Source organism: Capricornis sumatraensis, chromosome 11 (genome assembly GCF_032405125.1).
Source record: "Capricornis sumatraensis isolate serow.1 chromosome 11, serow.2, whole genome shotgun sequence".
Lineage (NCBI taxonomy): Eukaryota > Metazoa > Chordata > Mammalia > Artiodactyla > Bovidae > Capricornis > Capricornis sumatraensis.
Window position 1 is genome coordinate 35260620 of NC_091079.1, and position 20801 is coordinate 35281420.

Sequence of the window (20801 nt, forward strand, 5' to 3'; positions counted from 1 at the left end):
TAGTTGAGGGAACCATTTTTTTTTTGAACCATTTAAACACAGTAAAACCATTCTAAGCTTGTGAGCCATACATAGATACATGGTCGTTCAGATGTGGTCCATGGACCACAGTTTGCCAACCTCTGGTCCAATCTAATCTTCATTTTCCAGTTAGGAAGCATAAAGCCCAGAGAAAGGGAGCGACTTCCTCAAGAACACACAGCAGTGTTCCTGGAAGACCTGGGACAGGGAACAAGGCTCATGGTTCCTAGAGTCTGGCTCTGTCCACTACCCTAAACCAACCAAGTCACAGACCACGCAGAGATGGAAAGTGCCTAACACATCGCCTGCTCCTCTGATGAGGAGGAGCTCTAAATGAACAATTTTGAGACCCTACCTTGAAGTCAGACGTGTGAGGCCTTACCTTTATCTCCATCCTGTTCACTGGAGATTTTCTTCAAGTCAATGAAGTGGGTTGCCAGCACTATATCATTCATGCTGCCTTCATCCCACACCTGGATTTTTACCCTCCGACACAACGGAGGGAACATTTCCTTGAAGACCACCTGTTCATGCCACACAGGATCGGCACAGTTCTTCTGCACTGTGGTTCGCCCCTAAACACAAAGCCAGGAGGCTGTGAACCACTGAAGGAAATGAAAGAGGCCTTTGACCAACTAAAGAAAACTCCTCACACCAGCTGGAAGTATAAAGTAAGTTGCTAAATTAATGAACCTGTTTCCATGAGGCAACCATGAAAATCAGTTACATCCCATGAATATAACCAGTGTCCTGCTCTGTGCCAGACACTGTGCTGGGCATCTGGGACAAAAGGAGGGTTGTCACAGGTCCTCCTCCAGAAAGTTCTCATCATCACACTGGGTTGAGGTGAAACTGACACCTGTGTTATGAAGGCGTTCCATGCATTTCCAGGAAGACAGCAGATACAATTAGACCCTGAGTTCGTGTCTTATAAAAGTAGGACCGGGGATTTCCCTGGTGGTCCAGTGGCTAAGACTCTATGCTCCTGATGCAGGGAATCTGGGTTCGATCCCTGGTAAGGGAACTAGATCCCACATGCTGCAACTGAGAGACCCTGTGTGCCACAATGAAGATGAAAGATCTCACGTGCCTCAATGAAGACCCAGCACAACCAAATAAAGAAATATCTTTTAAAATTAAGACCTGGTACAAATCCCTTCCCCAGTCTAGACCTCAGTTTCCTCATCATACAATGGAGGTGATATCCTATATGGGGATTATATATGTCCTATATTTGCCAATGGGATCCAAGACAAAAGTAGTCCAAGGTTCACCCTGCCAAAGGGAGGAGCTGGGTAGAGACACACGTGTTAGCTGAAGCTTCTGAGTCCAACTAATCAGGATTAAGCTCTGACCACGTGCCCAGGCCCTGACACTTCCAGTGGCTCTTGAGCAGGGAACAGCTGGACACGAGGATGTCCAGGCTTACATACGATAAGGACAAGCTGGGCAGATTGTGGAGCAGATTGAAAGGGAGGTGGTAATTCTCTGAGACTGGGGAATGGCTAATAGCTCAGAGAAGTAGACAGAGGTGAGGAAGGAGGCCTGCCTGCCTGGGTCCTGAATGGTGGTTCCCCCCGCCAGTTTTTCTCCATGAACCTTCCAGGAAGGTGAAGGTGAGAGGAAGTAGGTGACTCTCCTCTACTTTCCCGCTACATGCAAGGCCTTTTGGCAACAAGCTTTCTCTCCCCAGGCATGTCTTAACTTCAATTTTAATGTAATGTTCTTTACCCAGCAATGTCCTGGGGTAAAGAGCAGAATTCCGGCCCCAGGTCTGCCAGGATTAGGACAACGGACACTCACCGTCTGCCCCGCAAAGGAGACCTCCACAAAGGGATCCACGAGGTCCTTACTGTCACCCACAAATGCTTTGGTGACATTCGCCATGATGCTGGAATTCACCTTGGGCAGCCCTTCGGCTTTGTAGAGTCTCACGTAGAACCTGGCCCAGGGCCTCTCTGACGGAAACCCTTGAGGGATCAAGAGGTTCCTTGCGGGGGACAAAAATGAAACATAAAACAGCTGTTTCACTTGAAAAAATAGAAAGAAAAGGTAGAGGCAATTTGGAGGCAAGAAAGGAGCAACCTGATACAGGAGAAAAGATCAGGATGCATCGCTAAAATCAGTTTTCTTCCTGGTGTGAATGACAGTGCAGGGTATGAAGAGAATGAGCACAGTAAACCCATTCAGGTCCCAGAATTGCAGAATAAACACTTAAAAGAGGTGCTTTAAATCTTTCCATTTCATAAGTCACTGGCTGAAATTATTCTCCCTTCAAAGAAAAATCAGCTCAATTCAGATCCATAGGATAAGCTTGGGAATAGCTTATCTATTGTGGGTTAGTATAGGAAGACAGGCTGTTCTTGTTCTAGAAGCTGCCCTCCCAAAGCATAGTGGTGCCTTTGGTAGGACACCTCATGGTGCCCCTGACAGAGCAGAGTCTCGGGGGGACAGCCTCTTTAACTTGGCAGCCCTCAGGAACCCGTGAGGAAAGGGAGAGGGGAAAGACACGGAAATGGGGACACGTCATTTCTCTTGCGTGGTCCTCCGCGGGCCTGTCTCACTTTTCTATTTGCTCCTCGGCATCGGAGGTTTTGGCGTTGGGCTTTAAGACATCTCCTTTTCCAGTCACGCTGATGTCACACTTCAGGTACCCCTTCGTGCCAGTCCTGATGTCGCCAGGATCCGTGAGCAGGGCCCACTTGTCACAGAACTGATGACCTGCAAGACATCCCGACAGCTCAGATACCCTGCACGGGTGCACCCAGATGCTCCACCCCCTTCTCCTCCAACACAAACCTCCCCACCTCCGCTCCCCAGGAGGGGCTCGCTCATCACAGCTGATTCCACGTCTCATGCTGCCCATCTCTCCTCCTGCCCCTCCTCTCCTCTCTCCCCAACCACTTCTCTGTCTTTATCCCCAACCTGCCACAGCGATTTGGGAAGCCCTTAACCAAGTGGAAAATGCCTGGACTAGAGTCTAGCTTTGACCGGAGAGAAGGACATGAATGCAGTGTAGAAGCCATGCCTGAGGGACTTCCCTGGGGGCCCAGTGGTTAAGACTCTGTGCTTCCACTGCAGGGACCACTGGTTGGGAAACCAGGATCCCATATGCTGCACGGTGTAGCCAAGAGAGAAGCCACACATAATTTCACAGGCCACAAATGCACTCATGGATCTTTTTGCTTGGCCTACACAGTGAGCCCAAACTTCAAAAGCTCTCACAAAATCTAGACTTTAAGCTTATCTTAAAAAAAAAATAAAACCTGTTCGATCCGGCAATACATAGTCCACATTGCCACACGGTGGCAGGTAGGAAAGGAGCTGAGTAGCTCATTACGTGCCCCCACCTCCACTTCCCCCAGCCTCCCTCATTTCCCACTGCCTTAAACCAGTCCACTGCACTCAGTGATGCCCACTGCCTGGCCCCGTGGGGTCATGTGAGTTGGAATCACTGCTGAAGAGAAAGACCCTTTGATTATAAGATCTATGTTTGCTGTTGGTTTGTTACTGATTAACTCTGACCTTGGACAATCTGCTTAGCGCCTCTGAAAAATCAGGGATAATAGTAATAATTATTGCAAACCCATGTGTGACTTATCATAGTCATTGTTTTGTGCTAGGTCCCATGAAGTGCTTATACACATATGCTTCTGTGTATATTCACTTACATATATATTACTTAATCCTCCAACGACTCTATGGAGGAGGTGCTATCATATCCCAATTTTTACAAATAAAGAAACTGTAGCACAGAGAAGTCAAGTTATTAACTCAAGGTTGCACAGCTAAGAAAGAGCAGAGCAGAATTTGAAGCCAGGCAAACCTGGCCCCAGAGTCCACATTCTTAACTTCCACACTTCCTTCCCATGTCTCACAGCAATAAATTGGACAGACTTTGGGAAAATATTTTTAAAAACTGCTCAAAAGTATCCCTGGGTTGGGAAGATCCCCTGGAGGAGGGCATGGCAACCCACTCCCGTATTCTTGCCTGGAGAATCTCCACGGACAGAGGAGCCTGGCAGGCGACAGTCTATGGGGTTGCAAAGAGTCGGACACGACTGAGCGACTAAGCACACAGCATATGGACATATAAGACAGCTTTATCATTAGACTGAAAACTTGGAGGAAGAGATCCAAGAGTTATACACAGTTATGCCACTTTGCTTAACTGATGCTCAATATATTGAATGAAAGGATAAGTGGATAAAGGGATAAATGAATTGACTCCTAGGTGTCAGAAGAAGAGAAGAAGAGCAAGAGAGACTGGGAGGCAATACTTTCTCACCAGGTTGGTTGTACACGGTCCCCAGGTCCACTTTGAAAGAGCCGATCAGTACACTTCCTATCAGCTTGTGGTGAAAGACCTGGGAGAGATGGAGCAGTGAGTCTGGCAACATTAGATATTTCTTTGAGGCTAAATCTGTGTAAAGGGCTCATGACAAATCCATCAAAGAGGATTCTAGGCCTTGAACCTTGTCTGGCCTTCACTCTTATCTGGGCACACTGACATTTGGTTATGGAACCTCAGGGATGGCTATAAGCATGGCCAAAGAATCACAGCTGTATCTCACCCTCTAGCAGGATTTTAGCTAACTGTCCTTTGAGGGACATCCATCAAATCTCACCACCTAAAAGGTGTTTGTTTTTTGTTTGTTTGTAGCCAAAATGAACTCTAGACTAGCCCAATATTCAAACCTATCTCTGCGTTTAGAAACTCTACCCAATTTTTTTTTTTTTTTTTGGCTTTGTCATGGGGTCTTAGCTGTGGCATGCAAAATCTTTCTTGCACCATGAGGGATCTTCCATTGTAGCACATGGGCTCTGTAGTTGTGGCACCTAGGCTCAGTAATTGCAGCACTCAGACTTAGTAGCTCCACAGCATATGGGATCTTAGTTCCCTGACCAGGCTTCGAACCCATGTCCCCTGTATTGCAAGGTAGATTCTTAACCACTGGGTCACCAGGGAAGTCCCAATTCTATCCATCTTTAAATGCCTAGAGCAAACGCTGCCTCCTTCAAGCAGCCCTCCCTGATCCTTCACAACTGAACATGTTCCCTTTCTCTCCTAAAATCCCACAATGCTTTGCTCACAACTTTCCCACCTCTACTGTCTTGAGAAGTTTGGGACATGTACAGTAGGCGGCACAAAAGAGGCTGTCATCCTCAATATTTTGTCTGATAAGTCAGTAGACTGCTGGCTGTTTACAGCAGAACATTTTTCATTCTAAATGCAATTAAGATAAAAAAGTTCTACAGGAAGCTGGCAGAGCTGGGCCTGAGTCCAGAAGCCATAAAACTCCTGAAGAATCAGGACTAGTTTAAACTTCAACCCAGAAAAGAGAAAACTGAAAGTGTGGATGAAGGGCAATAGTAACTCAGGTGTCTTCCACTCTTGAAAATACTGCCATCTAAAAGCAGGTATAGAATCCCTTTGCAGTTCTCAAGCTGCAGGAAGAGAGATTTCAGCTTACTGTAAGGATAATTTTTATAACAGAACTCTCCAGCAATGGAATGGGCCTCTCTAGAAGTAGTGACCTCCCCATCACTGGATATAATCAAGTAGTGCCCAAGAACCCCATGTCATATGTCATGGAAGTGGTGGAGAAGGATTTCTGTACTGGCTGGAAGTTGGACTACATGGCCTCTGAGCTTCCTTCTAACCATAAAATTCTATGAGATCCTTGATTCAAGGACAGTTTTCTACCTTCTTCTTCCAAGTTAGAGAAACAGAGATAGGCAATACCAGCTTTGATCCTCTGCTAAAAATCCACTTGACCCACAGAGAGTCATGACCCTTCTCTATGATGCTGCATAAAACCTAGCTATTAACTGTTCCTCTGAACTCTAGACAGTCCCCTCGGAGCCTGCAATAAAGCTGATCCCACAAACAAGTGGTTGTCTGAGTGATGCAATGAGACAATATCTGGGCAATGTCCCAGGTCCCAAAATATCTTCTCACCACCTGTCAGCATGCCTGAAATTCACATGTGAAGAATGTTTGGCACCTCGTGACTTCTCATTCTTCAAGAGTCACATTCTTCAAGTACCCCCAAGCAAGATTCCACTATTACCTAAATCTTCATGCAGAACTTATGTATAATATAATATAATATAGATTGAATGGGTGAAGAAGATAAGCAAGGAAGTCTTCAAGACTTCCCAAAGCCTCGAATCTCTTCCACCTTCATCACCACCAATGATATACTTACTGAGATTTTGATGATCTTGTCAAAAAGATGCAATTGGGGCCCGATGAAGTCGAAGACAAAGTACTGTAAAACATAAAGTTCATTCTGCATGTAAGAACTTTCATGGAAGAACTCTATTCTTCAATACTTCTAGTTCTGCATTGTTCTGATGAATTGCTGCAAGGTTCCCAATGGCATAACTCTATCATCAATGAATTGACTTATTTAATTTGTTTGATTTGTTTTCACTGAAACTTGTTTAATTTGTTTTCTTTTTTTTTCAAATAGGAAAAAAAAAAAACACCAATTACATCTTTTCACAACCTATATGTAAGCTTTCCTCTAAAATGGACATGAGAATTGGAATTATTGGATCATAGCTTGTGTGCATGTAAATTTTTAGTAGCTAGCATAATTTTTTTTCCCAAAGGAGCTAAAGCATTTTACATTCCCACTGGCAGCATATGAAAATAGCCATTTCTCCATTCCCTTGCTAACCCTTGAATTGTCTGTTTTCTTATATATTCATTTTTATTGCTTACATATAATGATGACTGAAAATATATCTCATTGTGGTTTTAATTTAGAGTAAACTTGATTAAAATTTCATTTTCTTGGGATTTTTCAGCTTCAAACATCCTTGTAAAATTCCCAAGACTGACCAGGAAAATAATAAAAAGAAATTATGGGGAAGGAAGATTTCTAATTTGAAAAAAGTGATTGAATTTTAGAGTTGAAGAAAATATATAGACTAGTCTCCATATTCTACATATAAAGATTGAAGATGAAAAAATTTAAAAGACACGCCTGGAGTCATACAGCTAGTTATTGCTGAACCAGGGACCAAAGTTGAGTTCTCCTAAAGTTATCATAAAAGGAATTCAAGCGCTAGATGTTTCACCATCGGAATTTTGTCAAGTTCCCAAAGTGAGGTAGGATGTTCCTCATGTAGAAAGCTGGAGTAGTGCTTTGTTACAGACTGTGTTTTAAGGAAAGAAGGTGGTAGCCGAGTCAGAACTAGGAAGTTGTTTCATGGATTGTTTGGTATTTGAGCTGCAAGACGGGGGAATGACACAAAGACCTTAGAGATGAACAGGACAGCAGTGGGGAAGGGAGAAGTGATCACTAACAGCTCGTTTTTAAAGGCAGAACAGAAAAACCAAACATGGAAGAAAAACCAAAGACGTCATCATATACTAGAATAAGAAACCTTCAAAATGGCAGTCCTGCAATATCAATGAAAAGCTATATTAAAGTTATATTATGTTCAGTGTCTCCTGTTTAAGAGGACAGGAAGCTATGTATAACATTTCAGGAAATTTTTCACATATATGTTCAAACTTTTGAAGAGTTTTGGTGTTCAGAAAATCTTTTCTGCAAAACTCATTTACATCAAGTTCTTCATTCTCTGGTATATGAGATGCTGTGGGTTCCTTTGGACCAGTAAATTAGTTCTAACATTTATTGCCTTCCACTGAGTTTCACATGTTTCAGACTCAACTGTCTCACATAGGGTCCCTGGACCTCTGAAGCCACACACATTTTTCTAGCTGGGAAAGATTCCCCAGCCTCTACTAACTGATTCCTTCAACATCTGATGAACTTTAGGTTCAAAAATTAGAGTCCAAATCTGTGACAAAGATTTTTAATTCAACTTTTATGTTTTCACTTGATTTCCCAAAGATTATGTTTAGCCCAATGGAACGTCACTTAGATGCAAGACTTGTTTGCATATGTAGCTCAGTCGGTAAAGAATCTGCCTGCAGTGCAGGAGATCTGGGTTCGATCCCTGGGTTGGGAAGATCCCCTGGAGAAGGAAATGGCAACCCACTCCAGTATCCTTGCCTGGAAAATCTCATGGACACAGGAGCCTGGTGGGCTGCAGTCCATGGGGTCGCAAAGAGTCAGGCACGACTGAGCGACTGACACTAACACTCATTAACAAATCTGTAGAGCTTTGCAGCTTTAAAGCACTTCCACACATGTTATTTCATATCGCATTCACACGGAAAGATGTTATGGAGGTGGAGAGAGAACAGGAAGAACACTGCCACTTTAACTCATGGTAAAAGGCGCTAAGGCAGGAATGATAAAGAGGAAAGGAGTTAGCAGCTCAAATGTTCTGGAGGTGGGGAGTAAAACAGGAAGGAGACTCTGCCACTTTAACTAACAGTTAAAAGCCCTAAGGCAGGAGTGATAAAGACGAAAGGAGTTAGTCAACAGCTCAAATGGGATTTGGGAATTTTCTGTTGATTTTATTATGCATACTCCCCCTGACTTCCTTTTCAATTTCCACTCTCATTAAAAAATTAATTAAGAGTTGACTGCACTTTTTAACAGTTCATGGTGTTGAAGTGTCTGGGAGGAACAAGCACTCTTGCACACAGGTGGAATGTAAATCATTACCTCTTTGGAGGGCAATGTGGTTATATCAAATTTTAAATGCATATACTCTTCACCCCAATTATGCCATTTAAATATCATTATAAGTAGTATCCAAAGGCTGAAAAAAAATTTTAATATCCATCAATGAGGGACTGGCTGGTTTAGTAAATTATAATAAGTCTATGCAATGGAAAACTACAGCAAAGAAGGGAAAGTGAGGTTGAACTAGATGTCTTGATACAGAATAAACTCTAGGATACATCATTTTGTGGAAAGGCCAAGGTCCAGGACAGTGTGCATAGAATGCTACCATTTGGCTACAATATTCGTTCACCTGGAATATTTCTGGAAAGATATACACCTGGAATATTTCTGGAAAGATACACAAATGCCTGGAGAGAAAGTCTGCCTCCAGGGAGGAGGACTTAGAGATCAAAGATCAGGGGAAACACATATACTGTATATATTTTCTCATAAATCATTTTATATTTTTCACATCTTTGACAGTTTTTAAAAACTATGCAATCTTTTTATTTAGAAATGAGAAATTAGTGTGTATAAGCTTAGAAGATCTATGTCTCTCTTTGATGCTTAGAAAAATACCACTGCTTTACTTTCCAAATCAGTATGACTATGTCAAAATTAATAATTAAATTTTCAGTGTTTCTGCTCTGCAACTGAATGTTTATCTTCTTACTGCTGCTGCTGCTAAGTCGCTTCAGTCGTGTCAAACTCTGTGCGACTCCATAGATGGCAGCCCACCAGGCTCCGCTGTCCCTGAGATTCTCCAGGCTCCCCTGTCCCTGGGATTCTCCAGGCAAGAACACTGGAGTGGGTTGCCATTTCCTTCTCCAATACATGAAAGTGAAAAGTGAAAGTGAAGTTGCTCCAGTCTTGTCTGACTCTTAGCAACCCCATGGACTGCAGCCTACCAGGCTCTTCCATCCATGGCATTTTCCAGGCAAGAGTACTGGAGTGGGGTGCCATTGCCTTCATACTCAGAACTTATGATGGATGAAGATGAGTTTATAAGAAATTGGTGCAACCAATATGGAAAACAGTATGAAGGTTCCTCAAAAAATTAAAAACAGAACTACCATAGGATCTAGCCATTCTACTTCTGATTGTTTATCTGAATCAAACACAAATTCAAAAGGATATGTGCCTCCCTATGTTCAGTACTGTTTATAATAGCCAAGATATGGAAGAAACTTTGTCCATCAACAGATGAATGGATAAAGAAGATGCGATATATATACACGATGGAATATTTCTCAACCACAAAAAAAAACAGTGAAATACTGCCATTTGCGACAGCATGGACAGACCTGGAGGGTAACATTCTGAGTGAAATAAATCAGACAGAGAAAGATAAATACCAGATGATTTCACTTACATGTGGAATCTAAAAAACAAAACAAATGAGCTAACGTAACTGAACAGAAACAGACTCATGGATACAGAGAACAAACTGATGGTTGCTAGAGGGAAGGGGTGTTGAGGGGATGAGTCAAAGGGAGCAAGAGGTGTGAACTACCAGTTATAAAGTAAATAAGTCATGGAGATGTAAATTAGAGCACAGAAAATATAGTCAAGAGTTTTATAATAACTTTGTGTGGTGGCAGATGGTAACCAGATTTACCACAGTGATCATTTCATAATGTATTTAAAAAAACTGCATTACTAAGTTGTACATCTAAGACTAATATATGTAAGTCAGTTATACTCTAATAAATATTTTTTAAGTAACAAGAAAATGGGTCTATTGAAAACAGCAATGAATTTAAAATCAGGAGGAATTCGTTGCCTCGACTGTCCACTGTTAAGTTTTGTTCGTAAGGAGGCTCAGCGAGCTTGCCTTGGGCTTAGATGAGGGATGGGAAGCAGTCAGGAGGAGCACAGATTTTCTGTTTGGCTGAAGAACGCTGCCATATGGTGAAGAGCATGTTGGTGGAGAGGAAGCTGGTGACCCATGACTTACTTCGTTGTAAAATGGGCTGTTGGTTCCTTCCTTCACTGTGCTTTGCTTCTTCTCATCCCCGACCTCGATGATCACAACCGGATCTATGTTCTCACCCACCAGCTGGCGGGCCTCCGTGATGGTTATGGCAATCTACAACACAAAGCAGCGTGCGCACACTCTGGGCCTGGCTGCTCAGTCACACAGGAAGAGTTGGGGGAGGGCTTCCCTGGTGACTCGGTGGTAAAGAATCCGCCTGCCGATGCAGGAGACACAGCTTCGATCCCTGGTCTGGGGATATTCCTGCCGAGGTGCAACTAAGCCCACGCACCGCAACTACTGAGCCTGTGCTCTAGAGACTGGGAGCCACCGCTACTGAAGCCCGTGGGACGCAAGTACTGAAGCCCTTACACCCTAGAGCCCGTGCTCCGCAACAGGAGAAGTCGCTGCAATGAAAGGCTCATGCACCTCGCCTGGAGAGTAGCCCCCGCTCACCGCAGCTAGAGAGCAGCCTGTACAGCAGCAAAGACCTAGCACAGCCAACAACGAATAAATAAATAAAACTATTTTTAAAAAGACAAGAAGAGCTGTCGGAGGCTGGGTAGGAAGGACTCATCACTTACTTGGTAATTTTGGGATCTGACCTCCCCGTCGTGGATCTTAGTCAACAGTTTTGATCTATTGAAAGAAAGTTTAACACATATGTTTCATTAAATATAAACCTACCTGTGGAATCTAGAAAAATGAATCTATTTCCAGGGCAGGAATAGAGATGCAGATGTAGAGAATGGACGGATTGACTGAGCAACTTCACTTTCTTTAGAATTACCTGGTGGCTCAGACGGTAAAGAGTTTGCCTGCAAGGCAGGAGACCTGAGTTCGATCCCTGGATTGGGAAGATCCCCTGGAGAAGGAAATGGCAACCCACTCCAGTATTCTTGCCTGGAGAATCCCATGGATGGAGGAGCCTGGCGGGCTACAGTCCATAGCGTCGCAAAGAGTCAGACACGACTGAGCGACTTCACCTTCCCTTTCACAGGGATGGGGTAGTGAGGATGGGACAAACTGAGAGTAGCGCGGACACAGGTACCACGTGCGCAAGAGCTAGCGGGAGCTGCCGCATGGCACCGAGAGCTCAGCTCCGTGCTCGCGATGACCTGGGGGTGGGGGGTGGGGGTGCGGGTGGGGGTGGGGGAGGGGGGAAGGGGGCCCACAGGGAGGGGACATACGCAAACACATGGCTGACTCACTTCATTGCACAGCAGAAACTAATACACAGTTGTAAAACAATTATACTGCAAAAAAAGTAATAAATGCCTCTTCAAAAAAATGTAATTACTATTCTCTAAAAAAATAAATAAATAAAAGAACCTACCTTAAATCCATAAGCCACGCTAATATTTTCCCAGGTATTTCTAAGTGCTTTTATTTATACCAGATATTCTCTCTCCCTTTCTGGAGTAGATAAGTGTAAATGGACACGTGACTTAACCTCTCTATGACTCAGTTTTCCCATCTTAAAAAATGGAGCTAGTAATAACCCATAGACATGGAGTGATTACTACAATTAAAAGATGTAATATATATAAAGATTTAACTTAGCATATGGCAAAATTAAACGTCAACTCTTACTGTGAGTATGATTATCAGTAACATTTATTTCTTATTTTACAGAATGAGAACCTGAGATGCCCCAGCAAATCAGTGGCAGACCTGGGTCTAAATAAGAATCTTCTTTATCTGCTGTCTGGTCCTATCCAGATGACTACTTTGCCATTTCTCGGCTATACAGCAATTCTGGGTTTCATGATTGCTTTTAGGGGGAAAAAAATTTGGTAAAAAAAATAAAAAACAAAGAAAATTGCAAGGAACAACCAGCCATCTTAGTGAGATTTCACTTTCAGGGGACTTCATTTGTCTGGACTGTCACAAGTATTTGAAAACAGATGTGCAATGCCTGGGCATTTAGAGATTGGATAATAATAGAAAGACATAAAGAATCCCTGTTGTCACAGAAGCACAATGGGTGGGGAAAAAAACAGAGCTCGAGTTTCTATAGAATTTTATTCCCTTGCCTTCTAGCAACACTGCATCTGATTTTATTCTGTTTCTGCTGATTGTAACTGACCCTAGTAGAGAATAAACTAGTTAAGAATCTCAAGGCTTTGGAGTCAGACTGATCTGAATTAGAATATTTGTTTTCCCCAGTTTTGTGACATTAACCTTAATTTCTTCATCTAAAAATAGAAATAATTTCTACTGCATAGGGTTGCTCTATGGATTAAAAGAAATGTTGCATGTAGGAAAAGATAGATATCAAAGGGTATCTGTTCTTTAATAAAATGGCAAACCTGTACCGAGCATTTACTATGTGAAAACTGTGCTAGTCTCAGGGAGAAAACATGAAGAAGCCATCATCTTGGTCCTTGCAGAGCTAGCGATCTATCCAAGGGAGAGAGGACCAGAATATATAGACAGAACTGTTAAGCACAAAATGTGTCATAGGGAAAGAACGTAACAGAAGATCAGAGAAGAGAAATATGCGTGAGAGCCAAACTAAGCAATAAAGATGTCGCTACAGAGGTCAAGTTTGAATTGAGCACTGGTGGATGGGTAGAATTTTAACTGATGGAAAATTCACTGACCAAGGAGAAAGGAAAAGGCTATTACTTCTCTTTCACCTGCCTTTCTCCACCAATGCAGTACTATTATCCTAGTAAAATAAATGTCAAAGGATCCATTAAAGGATATTAAAAATAATTGAAACCCTGATTCTGGAGTTTGAAGGGGGTAGGTGTCAAGGTGCAGTGTAGGGGGGAAAGAGATATTACAGTGAGTATGAGCATACAAATTTCATGCCTTCTTTTAAGAGTCAATCTCTGAGCTATCACCTTTTCTGATTTGCATCTCTCTCTGCCCCCCTACCCCACCCTTACACACATATACTGTGCATCCTGTCACAGCCCAGTAATAACAACTCAGGATCTTCCTGCCACCCAGGGAAGCACTAATTTGCTCTACTGATAGTAATAATCCTGAGTGGAAAAAGAAAGGATGGCATGAGGAATTATCATAAATAAGAAATGGACACAAATCAAAGGGTATCTAGCCCCAATTTTTGGCTTCCCCATATCCAGACTGTCTACTCTGGAAATTGTAGTCTGCGCTTGCTGTGACATGGGCTGGACTTGTGACTTGCACTGGCCAAAAGAATGCAGCAGAAGTGACTTTTGCCAATTTCAAGCCTAGGTTCAAGAGATCTTGTGTATACTTCCATTCTTTCTTTCAGAACTCTGGCATTAGCCCCACTGGAAAAAGTTTGCGGGGAATTCCCTGGTGGTCCAGTGGTTAGGACTCCCCACTTTCCCTGCAGGGGATGTGGGTTCAGTACCTGGTCAAGGAATTAATATCCCACAAACTGTGTGGCAAAAAAAAAGCCTAGCTTGCTAGAGGATGCAATACTATAGTGAGAAAAGCCCCATAGCTCCAGGTAAAGAAATCCTAGGCCAGCGCACAACGGACCAACCCTCAGACTAAAATCAACAGAGCTGCCTAATGATGAGAGAAACATGAGTGATGTACTTGTGACAGTCTGGAACCAGTAAAAACTAACCAAATAACCCGTCGACTCATGAGCAATAACGAATTCTTACCTTCAGCCTTGGGGTTATTTGTTACACACCGACAGCTAACTGATAGAGCAGATAGCGTGCAGAAGGTCAGTTTGTTCTGACTTTTTGTTGGGTAGTAAAAGAATCACTTTCTCATTTGGGACAAACACAAAGCTAAGACATGTAGCATCTCGACGACTTAAAGAACAGGTGAGGGACAGCTCCTGATTCTGTCTCCTGCTCCTGTTGCCATTCCTGAACAATGAGGGACATGAAGATTTAAAACTAGAAGCTGGTAGAGCCGGGGCCCTCGCCAGCACTGCCACAGAGAAAGTGAAGGGGACACAGCACGGTGTCTTCCTGCCTCAGACCTTCAGCTCCTTGTAGACAGGGACTGGTGTTACTCTCCCAGAGCCTGCAGGGCACCTGGCACAAGGGAGGTGCTCAGTAGGTGTAGGCTGATTGCCTGTGTCAACACTGTACCTTCTCTTTGGAGGAGATGAGGGGACAGGAGTGATGGAAGTATTGTCGTAAATCAGATCTCCTCCCAGGCCTTCCTGGTGAGAAGGTCCCTCCTGTGGTGTTTCCGCTTCAGTTTGACCATCTAGAGAAGCAAACAAAGGGAAAAGTCTATTAAATCTGCCACACCGTGGTGATCTGAGCCTCGACTCTGTGTCCAGCGCTATCCAGTCACCACAGACACACAAGGAGACCAGAAGACAGTCCTTGACCTCATGGACCTTAACATTTTATTGGCAGAAAGGCCAGACACATGTTATGCATCTTCTGTTTCCAAAAAAAAAGGGTAGATTTGCATGCCTGGTGTTGTGGGGTTATGGCTTATGAATTTAAAGATGCGCTTTCAAGTCACAACCTTGCCACATTTAGACTTTAGACAACTAACTTATTCCCTCTTCGTCTCATTAGCAAAATGTCGTGTGCATAAAAATTACCTGTGACGCTGTTAAAATGCAGATTCTGATTCAGTAGGTCCAGGGTAGGGCCCAAGACTCTGCATTTCTAAAAGCAAGGTCCCTGGTCAGGCCATTCCTGCTGTTCGAGGGCTAGTTTTGAGAAGCAAGGTGTCATAGCTTGAATAATGTTCCCCAAAGAGAACAGATCCCAGTCCGCTTTCATAAATGTAATTTTATACTGAACCTCAATATACAACACAAGTCTGTTGACACCAAGCTGTTCTATGTGCCATGGGGTGGAATGCAGGGCAGTGACCTTCTCCCAGCCTCACCATCACCCCCTTCAGCACCCCCTGAAGCCATTTCTTAGAACCCTGGGCTCTATGGGAAACCGGTAAGCTTCTAAACCCCTTCCAGCTTTGATATATATTGATTCTCTGATTTGAATTAGTGAACCAACAAGACAGAACTGAGTCAGAAGACAGAATAACGCAGCCCATGGTACCACAGGAGCTCATGGACACGGACCTCATAGGTGTCCAGTAGTGAGAGAAAGGATGACTGAGCCCATGTTGCCTGCTCTGACTCTTCTGTCACTCGGGAAACAAAAGTCCAGCCTGCAGAGACCCTAGAGTAATGCCAGTACCCAACTGTGGGACTTGAAGTGTGATGATAAACTTGATTGTTCCTTGTCTTGACCACAGGGCCTCAGGAATGAGGAGCAACTGTTACAGGGTCAGGTATCCAGCGAACATTCTTAGGAACCTTAACATGCCAGAATCTGGGCTATGTTAGATGTGCAAGATGGAGAAATTAGCAAAGCATGGACCCCTTTCTATGGGGGTTTATATGCAGGAGGGTGAGACTGCCCTGGAGGTGGGAAGGCAGTCAGCTGAAGCTTCATCCATAGCCAACATTCATTCACTCACTCACTCCCTCATCCATTCATTCACTCCCTCATTCAGTCACTGAAATACTGTGTCCTCTCCAATCAAGTAACCAAGCAGCATCCACTGTAACCTTCTTTAAAAAAAAAAAAAAAAAAGATTATGTTTCTCTTTTGAAAAACTGCACTTAGAATATGTCTGAAGTCCGCACACGACTCTAATTCCCTACCTACCTGACTGCCATCTCCTCCTGGCCCACCTGCTCCTCTGGTCCTGCCCTCTTTGCTTTCTAGTTACTCACTCCCATCCCTTCTAACAAGCCACTTCCTGCTTGGAGTTTTTCTTCACAGGCTGCTCCACCTGAGTTGCTCTCCCTGCCCTGGTGGGCTCCCACTCATCCTTGATGTTGTCACTTAAATATTTCCCCCCCCCCCCAGGAAGCCCCTCTCGAACCACTAAAAGAAATCCCCCAATAGACTCCACTTAAGCACATGGTCTGTTTTCTTTCCAGCGCTTTTCTCCCTTGTAATGCAGTTTCCTCATCAGGGCCCCCACGGGTAACAGATGGCCCAACCAGGACAGGATGTTCTGAGGACTTTTTACAAAGGTGTGGGTGTAGAAAAACCACAAAGGATTGTAGAGCTATCTGGAGCTCACGGCAGCCAAGCTGCTACCACTTGGAGACCCTCCAGATGAGGAGAGAGAATAGTTACTAGAACCTGAGAAGAGAGGAGTTCGGGTCCCGTGGGCTTCCCTAGAAGGAGGGACGACCATCCTCCAGTTGGGGGACACGCCCTGACCTCCCTCTCCTCCTTCCCCCAGACCTCGTGCTGGGGTGCACCACTGGGGAAGCGACCTGGGTCGTGCATCCAGTGGGGTCAGCCTCCTAGGACAGAGAACAGACGAACAAGGGTGGAGAATAGATCTGGAGGGACAAACGGAAGAGTCTCCCACAGGACTGTCCTCCCTCTAAACTATCCAGTGTCACCTCTGTATACCCAGAATCTGGCACAACACCCGACACTTAGAAGACATGCCATTAATATTTGTTGAATGAATGATGATCGTGGAAGGTACCCGACAACTACTCATTGGGTAACTAAATAATGGGTATGTGCTTATGTTACAAGCTCAGTTGTGTCCCAGCTCTTTGAGACCCCGTGGATTGCAGCCTGCCAGGCTCCTCTGTCCATGGGTTTTCGCAGGCAAGAATACTGGAGAGGGCAGCCGTTTCCTCCTCCAGGGGATCTTCTGACCCAGGGATCGGATCCACGTCTCTCATGTCTCCTCCATTGGCAGGCAGGTTCTTTACCACTGAGCCACCTGGAAGCCCTAATGATGGATGGGTCAAGGTAACTGGTATTTTACAAAATTAGGGCATAGCCATTAGGTCTCAAAATACACAGATGTAAGAGCCATAGACTTTGAGAATCTCTAAACACTTCACGCAGAGGAGCCCTAACTTCCCCAGTCATGCCAAGAAGGAAAGACCAACTTGTGCTCAGTTCCATAGACTCTGTTTGGTCAATCTGCAGGGTCAGGCCATGGCCAGCAGGATGGAAACTATTTACTTTCCAGGAGAGGCCTGATTCCTCTTTGCCCTGTTTGCTTTGTGGGCTGAAGACTCGAATTAGAATGAGCCATGGGAGCCAGGTCCTCTGAAACACCGGTGGTCAGCTGCCCTAAATCTCCACCAGCTTATTCTTTCCCTGCTGCGCAGTCAGTGAGGGCTCCTCACTGGAGGCTGACCCGCGGGGGAGGAAAGCCTGAGCTCTTGTTTGAGACGAACCCAGCCTCAGAGGCCAGTTTCTCCATCTATTGGTTGTGTAACCTTGAGCAAGCACTTCCCCTCTCTGAACCTCTTCTAAAACGGGGGCAAAAGAATCTACATTTCAGAGTCATGAATAATGTATGTCAAGTCAAAAGCAGAAGGGGCTTATTCAATGTGTCAGAGATATTATTTTTCATAAGGTCCTTGAAGAAAGGAACTGTTTGTTTTTCAACCTTGTACCTCCAGGACTACTGCAGGATCCTACTTAGGGTGTAATTTCAGGGGCATCAGGAAGGACCCTCGAGTCTTTTCTACCCACTCCCTGATACCTTCTATTTCACCCAATAGGCAAGTACTTCTCTTGAGCTTTAAACCTTGTCTCCACTGAAAATGTGATGCCTTTCCTGTCCCATCCAAGGATGACTTAATCATTATCATGAGCACTTCAGTATGATGAGTTCCCATATTTTTCTTTAGTAAGATTGGGTTTTACATGGGAGTGAGGAGTGGAGTTGGGGTTGGAGCAGGCAGAGATAAGGCACCTACAGGAGACAGCAGTGAAGGTAAATGGTGGATCCCTCCAAGGAGACAAGGAGGGTGAAAATAAAGCAGACCCATTTTGGTTTAGAAACAGTCCAGAAAGCTGGCTTTGAACTGGCTGTTTTCAGGGCCACCCAGCAGAAGTCTCCAGGCATCACCCTAGACCTGTCCACTGGAAGGAGTTGATCCTCATTGATTCAATACACTTGACCGTCTCCCTGATTTGGGGCCTGGCCTCCACCGCCATGGGTCACGTTGTAACTTGGGATTTTCTGCTTTTGGAAAAGGAAGTAGCCCATTCTAACTGTAGAATATCCGAGAATCTGGATTTGCATCCCTATGCCGTTGCTTCCTGGCTCTGTGCCCACCCCCCAGCCCCCACCTCAAGGCCGGAGTCAAGGGTCTGTGCAGCCTGCTGAGCCCTGTGATTAGAAGGATTTCACTGTCCTTGGCTTAATGCTCTGCAATCACCATCCATAAGTTCTTGACAATGGCTTTGCGTTTTGGTTTTTCCACTGAGCCCTGCAATCCTGCAGCTGGTCTCTTCCACACTTCAAGTCCTCTCACTGCATCTCTGCAACCTCATTTGTGAAACTGGGATGACCGCACCTTCTGGCAGGATGATGGAGGGGTTAAATGAGTCCATGGATGGAAAGCCTCCCGCAGACCAGCTGCTGCCCTCCCGCTGATTTTCATCATCTCACTTGCTTCTCCCCATGACCCCCACGGTCAGCTGAGCCCACACTCCAAACACTTATCAAAGGGAGAAGCTGGGACTTGGAGGTGCTGAGTGATTTCTCCTGGGGCACAGAGCAAATCAGAGCAGAGCCCAGAGCCTGAGCTCTTCTGTCACTGCCTCCTTGTGGGGCGGGGAGGAGGGGGTGCCTCTCATGGCCCAGCAGGTGTCCACCCACCCACTTGGCTCAGCGACCAGATGACCCAGCCCTGACGGGGATCGCCGTGGGTGCACACTTGGGGTTGGCAGGGTTTGAAGACCCAGACACAGTTCCCACTCACTCCCACGGAGAGTGAACCGCCTTCTCAGGCAAGTAGGGGTCAACTCTGGAGACCCGCAGGCCCCAGGGCAGTGGTCCCTCCCCAACTCCCAAAAGCCTCACCTTGGGCACCTTTGTTGGCTAGGATTAACCCCTTCTCTGCTTTATTCTTCTTCTTCTTCAGCTTTAGCCCAAACATCCCTTTTCTGGAAAAAAAAAGGAAGAAAAACTAAAAAATACAGTAATAGTAACTTTGGCTCATTCAGACACGTTAAGAGAAAATAAACACACACACACACTGAGTTTTTCTGGAAGCTGACCATCCTCCTCATCCACCCTGGAAGGGCATTAAAAGACAAGTGTCAAGGGAATTCCCGGTGGTTCAGTGGTTAAGACTCAGCACTGTCACTGCTGGGGCCCAGGTTAGATCCTTGGGGGAACTAAGATCCAACAAGCTGTGCAGCACAACCAAAAAAATAAAACCCACAAGTGTCAGGATGACCCAACACACTCTCCAGATAGGTCTGCTTTTGCAGAAACCATGAAATACCACCTGAACAGAAATCAAGAGATCCACCTAGAACCACAGTTAAAAGATAGCACTGGCTATTTTTACCTCCATTTCTCTTTTCTCACCTATGCCAGGCACTCAGAACAAATGATATCATTTAATCAACACAGCAACCCTCGCCTACCCATCTTACAGATAAACAACTATGGCTCAGAGAGAGTAGATAATGTTTCCAAGGTCACACAGCCCCTAAGTATCAGAGCTACCCCTGGAGCCGGGTCTGCTTGACGTCAGAGCCCAGACTCTAACCACTGAGAAGCCTGAGCCTGCTGATTCCCCTAAGCAGAATAAAACACCCTTTCCACAGCCAAGCTCTCAGACCATTTCCAAGGGCAAGCAGCCCTGGGATTTACTGAGGTCACACCACAAGTACACAGCTCAGCTGACATATGGTATATGCCCAGAATGTCAGCCACTATCATTATTATTATTATTATTATTATTAGCCAAGAGCAGGAATCCATTTGGGGGCTTCCTTTTCAACTCAAGGCTTTCCTGGTGGCTCAGCCATTAAAGAATCTTCCTGCAATGAGGGAGACTCGGGTTCAATCCCTGGGTCAGGAAGATCCCCTGGAGAAGAGAATGGCTACCCACTCAATTATCCTTGCCTAAGAATTCCATGGAGAGAGGAGTCTGACAGACTACAGTCCACGGGGTCACAAAGAGTCAGACACAACTAAGTGACTAACACTTTCACTTTTCTCAGCCCAGGAAAGGGCCCAGTCTGCTGTCTACAGCTGATATCAGGAACATCCTGACTCTCTGCTGGCCTCCTGAGAGAACCCCTCTCTGGAGCTGCATGGAAGGGTGGCAAGTCAGAAAAAGTCCTAGCCTTGCATCGGGCAGGCTGATGGGGTGACCCATAGAGGGGGGAAGAAGAGGAGCAGGGACAGAAGGGAGGAGAGAGCAGCAAAGCTCACACCCTTTCAGGGAGCATCTTGCAGTCCTGGAGCAA

At 45.0% G+C, this 20801-nt stretch overlaps 1 protein-coding gene across 1 annotated transcript in view; it reads right to left on the reverse strand.

Moving 5' to 3' along the window:
• FER1L6 (fer-1 like family member 6) overlaps positions 1-19474 on the reverse strand; it is a 128987-nt gene extending 109513 nt beyond the window's left edge. Inside the window, exons 1-9 of the mRNA XM_068983416.1 lie at positions 19399-19474; positions 14652-14772; positions 11181-11235; positions 10579-10710; positions 6234-6296; positions 4310-4388; positions 2586-2742; positions 1825-2011; positions 404-596 (exon numbers count right to left, since the gene is read on the reverse strand). Coding sequence (XP_068839517.1) covers positions 404-596; positions 1825-2011; positions 2586-2742; positions 4310-4388; positions 6234-6296; positions 10579-10710; positions 11181-11235; positions 14652-14772; positions 19399-19474 — 1063 coding nt within the window. The remainder of the gene's footprint in view (positions 1-403; positions 597-1824; positions 2012-2585; positions 2743-4309; positions 4389-6233; positions 6297-10578; positions 10711-11180; positions 11236-14651; positions 14773-19398) is intronic.
• Between the last annotated feature and the right edge of the window lie 1327 nt (positions 19475-20801).